General features: G+C 45.1%; 1 protein-coding gene across 1 annotated transcript in view; it reads left to right on the top strand.

Moving 5' to 3' along the window:
- LOC125416085 (beta-galactosidase-1-like protein 2) overlaps positions 1-13,953 on the top strand; it is a 48,137-nt gene that overhangs the window by 28,685 nt on the left and 5,499 nt on the right. Inside the window, exons 14-20 of the mRNA XM_087905947.1 lie at positions 3,561-3,629; positions 4,091-4,178; positions 4,932-5,019; positions 5,463-5,583; positions 6,266-6,382; positions 6,492-6,555; positions 11,094-11,323. Of these exons, the coding sequence (XP_087762073.1) occupies positions 3,561-3,629; positions 4,091-4,178; positions 4,932-5,019; positions 5,463-5,583; positions 6,266-6,382; positions 6,492-6,555; positions 11,094-11,323 (777 nt within the window). The remainder of the gene's footprint in view (positions 1-3,560; positions 3,630-4,090; positions 4,179-4,931; positions 5,020-5,462; positions 5,584-6,265; positions 6,383-6,491; positions 6,556-11,093; positions 11,324-13,953) is intronic.

Below are 13,953 nucleotides of genomic sequence, written 5' to 3' on the forward strand. Positions count from 1 at the left end.
ATGAATACACACACATGTACGCACACACATTTTAGAGGGTTTTTTATCTTTAAAAATAGATTATTTCATCAATTCTTTGAAAATTTTATACAGTGTATTTGATAGTTTTACCCCCACTCCTCCCACTGACTCCTTCCAGGTCCACCCCTTCCTCCTTCCAACTTTGTGTCTTCTTCCTCCTCTCTCCTCCCCATTCTCTTCTCCCCCTCCTTCTTGTCTGTGTCCTCCTCCTCCTCTTCACCTTTCTCTTCCTCCTTTTTCTATTTAATAACCTGCAAAGTCTAACTGGGCTGCTTGTGAGTTGGGACTATGGTCGATCTACTGGGATCGCACCCTTGAAGGAAAGAGACTCCATTTCCCAGAAGCAGTCAATTGTCAATAGCCCCGCACTTACCACTGGGGGTTACTGAGCTTCTGCATTCCCCATATAAGAATACGGACAGGTTTGGTCTTCTTTAAGTCTTACATAGGCAACCACAACTACTGTGAGTTCATGGGCAGCAGTCCTGGCATGTCCAGAAGACAATGTGTTGTTCTGGTCCCCTGACCTCTGGCCCTTACAATCGTATCCTCCACTTTCTCAAGGAGATCCGTGAGATTTGGGTGGGGAGTGATAGATCCCACTTGTGGCTGTGCAGTCCTCAAGGGCTTGTTCTCTGCACTTTGGTCAGGGAGTTTCTGCTTAACCACTGCCCATGAAGAAACTTCTCTGATGAGGACCAGAAGCTACTGTAGTCTATGAGTAGTGTGATGGGTTTAGAATCTGTGTCCATTTAGGAGAATAATTGTTCTCCTCTGGGACCTGTGAGCTCCTCAACCATAGCTTATTAAGATGTTCAAGACCACATATATGTTTTCTACTAAAGCAGGACTTAAATCCCATCAGAAGGCAATTGTTTATCCGCATAATATTCACGCCATTATTGTACCCTGGGCATATGTTGACACATGATCATTATTGTAGCTCACAGTGATTAAAGATGGGTCAGTCTGTTGATAACTCTTTTACCTGGGAATCCACATAACAATTTCTGATACTATGAAGATCTCTCTCTTTCTCTAATCTATCTATCTATCTATCTATCTATCTATCTATCTATCTATCTATCTATCATCTATCTATCTATCTATCTATGGATATATGTACACATACACACACATGTGTATATATGTGTATATATATATATATATATATATATATATATTTAAGACAGGGTTTCTCTGTGTAATGGTGTGAGCTGTCCTGGAGTTAGCTCCATAGACTGGTTTGAAATCAGAGATCTGCTTTCCTCTGTCTACTGAGTCCTGGGATTGAAGGCATAGGCCACTATTGATGTACCATGAATATATTTAACTTCTGAAGTCTGTGAAAATCTAAACCCTGAAAAACCTCCCAAATCTGAAATGTTTATGCCTCAAGCATTTTGGATAAACAGTACTCAACCTATACTTCTGGCTTTCATTTGTTTGTTTTTCACATTGAGCCTAAACTATGTAGCCCTGGCTGGCCTGAAATTGATAGAGATCTATCTGACTCTGACTCCCAAGCATGGAGATTAGATTTGAGCATATACTGCTGTCAGATTCTATCCTTCTATATGCCATCAGATTTCTCCTTACACTTTCATCTTTGTATCTTTATGAATCCAGCCTTCTCCCTCTCCCCCTCTGCCCTTTACCTTCTCCTTTATTTTTTTTCACTCACTCTCTCTCTTTTGGTCTCTCTCTCTCTCTCTCTCTCCCTTCCTTCCTTCCTCCATTTCATTCCTTCCTTCCCCCTTTTTTTTCTGCAGAGACATTTCTTACACATTGGTAGACATTTATCTGTACTTACTATATCTTCCATTGGTTTTTCCCAGGGTGCATACACTGCTCTCCTAACTCAGCCCTGTGTTCCTTTGTGGAGTCACAGCTTCCCACATATAATCTCTGTCCAGAAGTTCCTTTGTCACCTTGTCTTCGTTCCATATTTTCTCCTGGCCCCTGTGTGGTGCAGCAGTTCTTGGCCTTTGCTTTCTCATGTAGGCCTCTGCTGCTTTAGTTGGTGTCTTCTCTGAAAATACAAAGCAGGTCTTCCTGTTTCAGACCCTTCCATCACTTTCTACCTTCCTCTCCTACTTGCCATCCCTCAGAGTGCCACGAGTCTTCTGCTTAGGACAAGCATTCTATCTTACACATCTCTGCTTGCTGCCTACCTCCAGTGACTCCCATGAGCCAGCCTTCTCCATGTCTGCAAAGCAGCCCGACTATGGCCTGTTCTTCTCTCTCACGTCCTCCACTCAGTCTGTTCATAGCACAGTGACTGCTCTTAGAAGGTGTTGTGATCATTTCTTTGTGCTCTTCAAACTAGGCATCCTGCATTCAAGGAAGACATTTCGACAGCAGGTTTTTTAAATGATCACCAAATATGTAACATCTGTAATTAGACTCTGGTAACCTTAAATTCAGAATACGTGTGTTTTCTGACTTAAGGGTTTTTATTGTTACAGTTTACTAGCCAAATTGCATTTGAAAAAAAACTGATTTAGATTAATTAATTGAGAAAGTAAATCATTCTTATATTGTCTTGCCTGACTAAGGTTCTCTGGTGGTTTATCTGGTGTTTATTCAATATAGTAGTTGTATTCGTTTATTTTTCTGCTATTGTCATAAACACCGTGACCCAAAACGGCTTATTTGTCTTGGAGGTTACAGTTCATCATCATGGGAAGCCTTTACAGGACCTCAGGCAAGACCCAGGCGACTAGAGCTGGCTTGTTGCCTGTACCTCACCCAGCCTGCTTCTTACACAACCCAGAACCACTGGCTCTAGGTGGCACCACCCACACTGGCTGAGCTCTCCCACACAAATCATTCATTAATAAGATTGCCCACAGGCTTGCTGACAGGCCAATCTATCTGAGACATTTTCTCAGTTGATGTTCCTGCTTCTCAGGTGACAGCAGTTGGTCAAGTTGACAAAAAACTCCCAGCAGAGTAGGTAATAGGGAAAATGGATCCATGCAGAGCACCCCTCAAATCAGTTAGAATGCGACAGCGGGTGCTCCAGACTCAAATTGGGAGTGTCTAATTTACCACTGGGGGTTACTGAGCTTCTGCATTCCCCATATAAGAATACGGACAGGTTTGGTCTTCTTTAAGTCTTTAAGCCCCTGGAAGGGTTGAACACGAGGGGGTAAGGAACACAAACACAGAACAGTCTCTGTCTCTCGGTTCCATCTCCTCCCTTGCTAACATCTCCTGGATAATGTTTATCCACTCCTACATTCCTTCTCCTCTAGTTTCCTACAGGCCTTTTAAACACCGCCCCCCACCACACTCCTTGCCTACACTTGATCCAGGTTCCAGCTTTCATTGGGAGCTCTGGCCCAGGCTGCACTTCCTGCCTCTTCTCACGGCTCTACTTAAACTGTCACCTGTTCTTAGTGACCCTATGAGTCTATGCAGATCTGGGAGACGTGGAATTCATTCTGCCTCTTGCTTGGTTTATTGCATTTTCAGTACTGCGTTCCTTCCTTTCTTTATGAGACACTAACAGTCATCTCTTCTTTCTTTTTCAGGTGTTTTTGGATAACAAATACATAGGAGTCCTGGATCATTTCAAGAACGAGCTGCCTATTGTGAAAAATGTATATAACACAGTTCATGGATGAGACATTCCAGTTGCAGCTAGGCCTGGGCCCAAGAGTTAGTGAGGGCTTATTATAGATTATTCTCACTCCTCTGCCCGAGGTCTGCTCCATAGAGAATAACCCAGCAATCCCAGGGAGTGTTGAATACATCTTAGAGGTCATGGTGAGTGTTCTTTGAGAGAACACCGCATTCCCCCATCTTGAATATTCACTGTCCAGACAAGGCTGGATTGGTTATCATCCAAGAGACTCCTTAGTTAAATGTTCGGTGACTTTTTCAGGGAAGGAAGAGGGAAATCAGGAGTACAAGGACTTGCCTGTCCCATAGCTGGAGACCTACAAGGTTCCGTAGCCTGTGATCTGTCAGTCACCTGCTCATGGCCTGTCCCAGCTCCAGGGAGGCCTAGACAATCTGAGGGAGGGGCCAAGTGAGGTTTACTCTGGTCTCTCTTGAATAGCCCTCCAAGAAAACCCAGATCCTGAGGATCCTGGTGGAGAACCTAGGCCGAATCTCTTCTGGGTTGGATATCAACAAAGAGAGAAAAGGTGGGTCCTAGAAGAAGACGCTAAGGTAGTGGAGCATCAGACGCTATTGCTCCTCTGCAGGACAATGGAAGTTGGGAACAGGTTTGTGTTTGGAAAAGAGTATATGTTTTTGTTCACGAGACACATCGATACAGAAACTGTGATATTTTTGTGTTCTTTAGTTGCCAAGTCCGAGACACAACACTGCCACCCACTTAATGAGAGTTTTGAAAGTGGTGCCAGCAGAAGAAAGCTATGGTGATGTGCCAGGTTAGGGCTCCTCTCTAGGGATATCAAGTCTTCACTGTCAGGATATCTAGGGCTTGTGTTTATCCTTCTGCTTGGGTCCAGTCCTCCTGAACAGAGTTATACCACACACGATTTTTCCCATAAGAGCTTTGGTAAACCTGAGTTTGTCAAACCAGAAGTCTGTGCTGTTCAGATCTGCAGTGCTTGCTATGATTTTGTGCTGTTAATGTGGACTGTGAGGCCCTTACTAGGAGTGTACACCTAAGAGGATAATATCTGTGTAGGGCTTGGGCTTAGGTAACATAACGGTAGAATACTTGCCTAGCGTGCCTGAAGCCTATTGAGTCCGGTGGTTTAATCCTCAAAACCACCAAGTGAAAGGAAGAAATCTATGGGGTTTATAGAAGCCTTCCAGCCAGATGAGGCCAAGAGAGCAAGTTCCTTCAGGAAGAACCCTGACTGCAGCCTGTGCATACCTCTGCCCTGTTCAACTCCTTCCCACCCACCTCCATTCCTGTTTCACAGGTCTAACTGGAGACATCTATCTGGACAAGACTCCTCTGAGGCAATTTAGAATCTACAGCCTGGAAATGAAAAACATGTTCATATATAGGTAGGAGACTTACCTTCAGCTGATGAAAAGTGGCCAGGGTGGAGTTACAGATCAGGGATAGAGCATTTTACCCAGCAATGTTTGGCCCCAAGTTCAGTCCCTGAACTGTAGATGAACAAAATAAAATATAAACTATACCACAAATTGGTGGATGTGGAGAGCTGGAGGGATGCTCAGAGGTCTGCAGATGAAGCTTTTGATTTAACAGATAGAAAAATAAAACCTGATGCAGAGTACTAATGAAGTGATGCCAATTTTCAGGGATGCCTGGGAGAAGAGAAGTGATTGTCCCTTTGTCCGCTGGTTAATTCCTACTGTATCATGAATGCCAAGGACATAGTGGTTACTACAGTGGGAATGGGATGCCAGGCTTCATAGAAGAGATCACAGGTGGCACATTAGAGCAAACAGATAACGTCTCACTGGCTCTTGATTCCCCATAGAAAACTTCCGAAGTTTCCTGAGTCCTGGAAAGTAGTTACAAGCCATGTTCAGGGCCCTGCCTTTTTCCTCAGTCATTTGAGAGTTGGAGATCCTCCCCAGGACACCTTCATAAAAGTAAAGGTCGGTGCCACTTCTCTCCTGCTATTGTGCCCCAGCCCCTGGCACAAAAGAACCTTCAGAAAAGCTCCCCAGTACATGAACCTTGTTGTGTGACAGGGAACCAAGCTCCCCCGGTCACAGCAAGTCATAGCCATTCGAAAGGTGAAGTCTTTGAGGACCCTTAGTCTAGGACAAGGACAGTGAAGAGATGCACAGAGGCGTGTGCAGCAAGTGTCAGTGAGACTGGCTGGTGCAAGCTCTGTAGCAGGGATTGAGTGAGTGTGACCCAGTAGCTCTCACACATAACCCCAGATGTAGAGACCTCTACCACTGGCTTGAGCTCACCATCCAAGACATGCCATTGAGGGCATGTTGGCAAACTTCCTGCTATTACACAATTTGATCTATGTTTTTAAAGCCTGATGTGTTTTGGTGATAATTAGATTGTAAGACATCCCTTCTGATGGCTTGGGCCAGCCCGCGGGAGATGAGATGGAAATTAGAATCTTTCTTGAGGCTGATGCTGAGCCACCTCCAAGGCAGGGTAGTGGCACAAGCTCGAATGTTGCACACCCTCCCACATATGACTTCGGTTGTCTATTTGGTCCATTCTAAGGTTTAGTGTGCCATTGGGATAGAGGTCTGTTTGTTTTCTATCTTTACATCTAGAAGTTAGAATCTGAAACCTCCCTATCTTGTTCAGGGCTGGAGAAAGGGTGTCATATTCATCAATGGACAAACCCTAGGACGATACTGGAATATAGGTCCCCAGGAAGCCCTCTATGTCCCTGCTGCCTGGCTCCATCCTGGAATTAATGAGGTGATTTCTCCTAGTGTCCACTGCTTTCTAGTTCTCTTTCTTTGAACTCTGTTCTGCTTCAGGAGGAGAGCTGGAATCTTCTGGCTGATTTGCTTACTTCTTTGTATAGATCGTGATGTTCGAGGAGTTGGCAGGTGCCCTAAAGATCTACTTCTCAAGAGAGCCTCTACTTGGTATGACATTTCAGCTCCTGCCCCTCTTTAGCCCTTGTATGATAGATGGATTTTCTCTTTTGCTGTCACAGTCCCTCTCATCCCTCCCATTTTAAGATGACTTAACCCCCCTGTTCCTCCTCCAGCCTCATCCTGACTCCTCAGTCTCTCTTTCTGTGACAGTCCCTCCATGTTGTCAGGATTCCAGTTTCATTTTGATGCAATCTTAGCACCTTTCGCGTCTGTCCCTATGGCTCTTTCTCAGGCTGCCATGTTAGATTTCTCCCAGGTACCCTTTCTCATGCCCTTTAGCCAGTTTTCATGGGAAGGAACACATGGATCAATTACATTGGACACAAACAGTGTCCCTATAAGGCAGTTGCTTTTTGGGTACCCAGGATCCCGTGAACCTTTTTTGGTAGCAAGAGACAGATATCCATGTGTCCTCTGACACCCACCCTCCCCCAGGGCGAGCAATCAAGCTTGAGACTTTGTGGATGCCATGCAAATGCTTTTCTAAGGATTCAGGGTCCAGCCCAAGGCAGCCTTATGTAGAATCACTTGTCTTACTTTAGTGGATTCTTTAAACCTCCTGAGCAAGCTTTCTTGTCTCCACAGATCAAATTTGTACTCTCTCATGATGGAAGTATGGCACACAGTAGACTAATAAGATTTTCTTTTTCAGGATTTTGAGTCTCAACTATTGAGAAATAAACTAGAGGACAGACAGCTGAATCCCATCCACCGTGGTGGTGGGCGTATCCCATGAGTCCTGACACTTAGGTGGGTCTCTGCATCTACCCTGGCTTCTCTTTCTACCCTCTGCCAGGCTCAGTTCTCTCACTCACCTCCTCCTTTGACAGTAAACCTAACTTTTGACTTGTTAGCTCATTTGTGCCGATGTTTACCTAAAATGGGCTTTCCCTGTCCACTTCCTTTGTCATGTTTCTTCTATAATGTTCTTCGACCATCAAATAAAATTTTGGGAAAAATAAAGCAAGATGTTGAGACTACTTGATATTGCTAGTGTAACTCTGAGAATATTTTCAAGAAATCAAATAAAACAGAAAATGCAGGCAATGACTTAGAGGTTTCATATATGGTTTTTGTAAAATCCAGCAATGATTTTTTTAAAATTTATTTTCCTAGTGGTCAAGCTAGTGGATTTTCTGTATTCACATAAAACTTTTGCTTCTTGGAGGCTGTGTCTGTCAAAGGCACCTTTCCATGTAACCTTTGGTGTCCCGCGCTACCTTCTCACCAGCAAGAATGACGCGGGGCACTTAGGATACTTCTGCAGTAAAGCTTTAATGCGTCTTGAGAGGGAGAGCATCAGCTTCCAAAGCGGAGACCCAGAATGAGGGGAACCCAGCCCTTATAAAGGAAACAGTCCTCGCTTCTGATGTGTCACTCTTGGATTGGTCCGCTGCCCATTATCCCAGATGATGCCTCGGGAGTAGGCAGGGACGCAGCGGTAGAGAGTTACCAAGCACGTGCGCTGGGATTAAAGGCGTGTGCTACATCACCTTGAACTCACAGAGATCTGCCTGTCTCTGCTTCCCAGACATTGGGACCAAAGGCGTGTACTGCCACGCCTTGAGGTCACAGAGGTCAATCTGCCTGTCTCCCAGGCATCAGGACTAAAGGCATGTACCGCCACACCTTGGGGTCACAGAGGTCAATCTCTACCTTTGTTCCTTGAAGCAATGGAGAATGTGGTTGTGGCCCTCCACATATCCCCCTTTTTTTACTTCTTTGCAGAAAGGCAACTCCCTCAGAAGGCAAAGATAGAGGTCGCACTTTTCGGAGCGAAAACATTACAATGGGCTTGCATGGAATCTGCCCCTAGGTTCATGACACCTGGAACCTATCCGGCCTGCCCTCTGCCATTTTTCTGGGAAAGGGAATATACGACAGGAAACCCTTATGTAGGACGACATATCTCTCAGAGAGGGCCATTTTTTGTGTGATGCTCTTTAGCTCGACAACCTTTAGGGCTAGCTAAGCCAAGCACTCCACCCTGTGCAATGGACCACTGTCCTAGGGGTGCAGGAGCTGGTTGGCATAAACCTTACTGCTTTAGCATAGATAACCACACATCGGTAGAGGCCCCTGTTTTAGGGCAGCCAACGCTTGTGCAATAACCACTTTGTACCTACGATTTTGGGATTTGAGTCAGCAGACCATCCAGAGGAGAAACACTATTTCATAGCATAGGACTGTTTTAAAACATTTTCATCCCCACCCATTCTTTGAAGTAGGGGAATGAGAGACATGGCCCAGGACTGGAGTCCTACGGCCAAGCTTATAAATCATCTCTAGGACGGTAGGGAGGGGGCCCAGAGCCTTATTGGTTGTAAAAAATCGAGGAAACACCGCCATCCTATGGCTGACTGGTAACAGCTTTGGGAAAGCTGAGAGTGTCCTCCATCGGTACTCTGTCATCCATTCGCAAAATGGCAGGAGGAGCAGCAGCCAGGTCCTCAGGCGAATCCGTGTGTTGTGGATCACTCTTCACTGTTCGGGTCAATCGCTCTGGCAGCCAGAATGGGCTTTCTTGATCCTGTGGGAAGACACAAACAGCTCCCCTGGATCTCAATAAAATGGGATCCAGGCCTTTCCATTCATTAGAAAGCACATCTTTCCACTTAACCAAATCTTTGGGCTGCTGCGGATCCGAACAATGTCGTGTTGCAGCATTTTGGCCATTATCATCCAAATTTAAAAAATTTATGGTGAACAGAGCCATGGCGATGGCCACCCTTGGCGTCGTGGGCAGCTCTGTCAATATTCCCCCTTTCTGTTTAAGTAGATAAGATTTGAGTGTGCGATGTGCCCGTTCTATGATACCTTGTCCCTGGGGGTTATAAGGCAGGCCTGTAATGTGGGTGACCTGTATCTGTGTACAGAATTGTTTAAACTTTTGAGAAGTATGGGCAGGCCCATTATCCGTTTTTAAAGATGTGGGCTTGTCCCAAGCATTCCATGCCTCAAGGCAATGTTGAATGACATAAGAGGTTTTTTTTCCTGTAAGTGGTGTGGCATGAATAATGCCAGAGCATGTGTCAATCGACACATGCACATATTGAAGTTTTTTAAAGGCAGTGATATGAGTTACGTCCATCTGTCATATTTGTAAGGGCGTAATCCCTCTGGGGTTTACGCCAGCGTGTCTGATAGGAAGAAATTGGCAACAGCTGTGACATTGGGTTACAATATCGTGAGCCTCTTTTTTGGTAAGAGAAAAACGTTTGCGCAGGGTTTTAGCTGTAACATGAAACTTATCATGAAAAGTTTTAGCGGTCTGTAACGGGGAGGCAAGAGCTATTGTAGCAAGCCGCGTAGCACGATCAGCCAGGTCATTGCCCAAACTCATTGGGCCTGGAAGCCCCGAATGTGCCCTTATGTGTGTGATAAAAAATGGAGCTCTCCTATTCAGTAAGCATTTCTGTATTCTCTGGAAGAGAGTTGCCATTGTACTAGTAGGTTTTATAATTTTAGTGGCTTTTAATAGTTTAACAGCGTTAACCACATAGGCAGAATCAGAAACAATATTAAGGGGACAAGGAAATCTTTGAAGAACCTCTAAAACCATCATACATTCCATCATCTGGGGCGAGGTGGCAGAAAAGTTTTTTATATATGTTTTAGAACCGACAACATAGGCTCCCATACCATTTTTGGAGCCGTCTGTATAAACCGTCATCCCGTCTTTTAACAGGGTAGAAGATGTAACTCGGGGAAACATAATGGGATGACATGTAGCGAACTGCAGCAGAGGGTGTTTGGGATAATGATTATCAATTTTTTCTGAAAAGGTTGTAACCAAAATGGCCCAATCGTCAGAGGCAGCGGCCAAAATTTGTACCTGAGAGGAGGTATAGGGAATTATCATAACCTCTGGATGTTTGTCAAAATGACTAACAGACATTTTAAGGCCTTTAAGGGCAATTTGAGCTATAGCGGCGGGATATCAATCAATACTTTTGTTAGGAGAAGCATGTGGATGGATCCACAGTAACGGTCCGTCCTGCCATAGCACAGCGGTGGGTAGCTTTCTTGTTTTAAACATGTATAGAGCAAATGGTTGAGTCTCATCAATATGGCACAGCTGTGCCTCCTTAATGGATTTCTCCATTAGCAACAAGGCTGTCTCTGTTGCCGGCGTCAAGGCCTGAGGGGAGGTAATATGAGTATCCCCTTCCAAGATATCAAACAACGGCTTTAAATCAGCAGAGGGGATTTTTAAAAACGGTCGCAGCCAATTAATATCTCCTAACAACTTTTGGAAATCATTTAACGTTTGTAAATCATCCCTATAAATTTTTATTTTTTGAGGCAGAATCTTTTTAGGAAGAATAACAGAACCTAAAAATTGGCCAGTGTCTGTAATCTGGACCTTTTAGTTTTTTAGAAGTAAGTGGCCATTGGGGAACCCATACGGGGGTCTCTGTTTTTTATGGTATGGGCCGTGCTGCCCCAGTGGCACCTAGGAAAAACCCAGGCCCTGTTTGTTGATATTAGATTTAAGATTTATTGGCTCCCGTATTTCTTGCCAGTACAGTGGCTTCGGGCTCCAGAGCCTGCCCGCCATCCAAGGGCTGTGTGCGGCCCTGGGCCTGCTCGCTGCGTGGCTCCGCGTGTCCTAGGCCAGGAAGTGGCGGCTCCACCCCCAGGCGCCCCCGCCTTTCCCGCGGGGCCAGCCCAGACCTCCGCGGCTGTGTTGGTGGGGGAGTGTGGCAGGAGCCGACATCCAGACCAAGGCGATACAGGCCGGCAATATCTCAAGGTCTGTGCCAGAGCCGCTGCGGCTCAAGGGGCTGATGGGAGAGGCGGCGAACAGGGCCGCTTTCCTACTAGCAAACTCTCAACACCTGTGCCACAGCAAAAGCGGCTGTAAACTCTCACAGATCCAGCCAACAACCCAATCACCCCAAAATCCAAGGGCCCTTCGCATCCATCTCCCTGAGGAACCCGAAGCATCAGACAAGCCAAGCGTATATACAGCAATCTTTTAGGAGGACTTGAGTTTTTAAAATGCTAAGCAGTTTTTAAAAACTTAAGTCGCACTATGTAGATGTAATACGGTACTGTCTGCTTATTGCCTCTAAACCTTAATTGTGCTTTTATTATGATAATTACGACCAGCCCTGCCTGAAGTCAGCATAGTTTAGCGTAGCCAAATGGAACCAGAGCCATTTTAGCCTCAGAGACCCTCACAGTTTTAGATACATTGCAAGCCTTTTGCATGTCTGGCTGCTTGTGGCATCGCTCTCATTCTCGGTACTGTTGTAACATCCTCCAGGCCAGGCACCAACTGAGCCAGTGTAACGTGCCCTCCATCATAGCCATCGAGCAAAGCTCCGTTCCAGCCACCCTCCAGCCATAGCTGCACCTATTTCGAGCCCAAACCGGTGTACGGAGCAAAGCGGAATTTAGAGAAGCAGGCTTGCTGCTCTGCAATCATTGAAAGGACCTCATTTAATCTTTTAGGGAATTTGGGCGCCGTTAGTCTCTCTGGCTGCTTCCTGCTGTATTGGGACGCTGCATTTTAGGGGTATACATTACAACATTTCAGGAGGTCTCGGTGATTCAAACCACATAAATCCCAAGTACACCCTTAGGCTCTCCTTTTCTGTGGAGACAAAAACAGAACCTCTTTTCCAAAACATCATATCCTTAGCAGTTTCTAAATTTAAATATCTTTCTCCTATCCAGTACACAAAAGACAACACATATAACATAACATAAAGCTTTTGACCTTGTAAATCAGCCTTCTCCCCCATTTTTACTTTCTTAGAATCATTGGGGGGTCCTTTTTAACTTATTTTTTTTCTGTCTCCCCCATTCTTTACCGGAGGGTCATTTTTAACTTATCTGGGTGCGCGCACAACCTCCCATTGCTGCTCAGTTTCTGATATGCTCTCTGGACTTTAGAACGTACCTCTCTGAGCATGCCTGCCTGCAGTTCTGAATCTTCCTTGTGTCCAAGGGGTCTCCGGCGGTGCGAGTAGTTGTCAGGGTTTTCTGGCGTCCCGGGTTTCGGCACCAGTTGTCCCACGCTACCTTCTCGCCAGCAAGAACGACGCGGGGCACTTAGGATACTTCTGCAGTAAAGCTTTAATGCGTCTTGAGAGGGAGAGCATCAGCTTCCAAAGCGGAGACCCAGAATGAGGGGAACCCAGCCCTTATAAAGGAAACAGTCCTCGCTTCTGATGTGTCACTCTTGGATTGGTCCGCTGCCCATTATCCCAGATGATACCTCGGGAGTAGGCAGGGATGCAGCGGTAGAGAGTTACCAAGCATGTGCGCTGGGATTAAAGGCGTGTGCTACATCACCTTGAACTCACAGAGATCTGCCTGTCTCTGCTTCCCAGACATTGGGACCAAAGGCATGTACTGCCACGCCTTGAGGTCACAGAGGTCAATCTGCCTGTCTCCCAGGCATCAGGACTAAAGGTGTGTACCGCCACACCTTGGGGTCACAGAGGTCAATCTCTACCTTTGTTCCTTGAAGCAATGGAGAATGTGGTTGTGGCCCTCCACACTTTGGCATCTGACTTACAGTCCCTGTTTATTACCTGATCTTCATTTGATCCTCCTAGGATATTTTCAACTCTTCTGAGCTGAATCAAAGGGCACTGAGAATTGTCCAAGTTCCTGGGTTAACCAACTTGTGGGTTGAGCTCAGGTTGTAGAGGGAAGACCCATTTTAAAATAACTGCTACAAATTTTAGTGTAGTGTGAACAGATCCTGAGTTAGGTTACAGACTTGGGTAGCTTGAGAGAGAGTCCCCTGATAAATGAATTGCTATGGTGGCAAGAAATATCGAGGAGGCTTATAGAGAAATGCCAATTAGACCTCAGTGACTCAGTTGACTGTAGCACTGGGGGAGGCCACTTGTTCGTTCCCAGCTGCTCAGAACCAAAATAATCACACAAAAATTTGTATTAATTTCAATACTTCTTGGCTAATAGCTTAAGCATATTTCTGGCCAACTCATATCTTAAATTAACTGATTTCTATTGATTTGCCACATGACTGTGGCTTACTAGCAAGGTTCCAGCAGGCTCCGCCTATGGCATATGTCTACAGCGGGCAGCAACATGGCTTCTCCCTGACTCTGCCTTCTTACTTTCTATTTATATATCTTCCAGTCTGGCTATATTCTGTTAAGTCATTGGCTCAAAGCAGCTTCTTTATTAACCAATAAAAGCAACACATATACAGAAGAACTCCCCACACCATTTCCCATTTTCTGTTTAAATAAAAAAGACGGTTTTAACTTTATCATAGTACAATTACATATAACCAAACAGGTATGAAGCAAGAATTATAGTTATAATATTTATATCTACTTTATATTTTCATAACTAAGGAAATCTATAATTTTAACTATATATTCTTCAACTTCATCA

This window comes from Myodes glareolus, chromosome 4, assembly GCF_982192425.1.
Source record: "Myodes glareolus chromosome 4, mMyoGla1.1, whole genome shotgun sequence".
Taxonomy (NCBI): Eukaryota; Metazoa; Chordata; class Mammalia; order Rodentia; family Cricetidae; genus Myodes; species Myodes glareolus.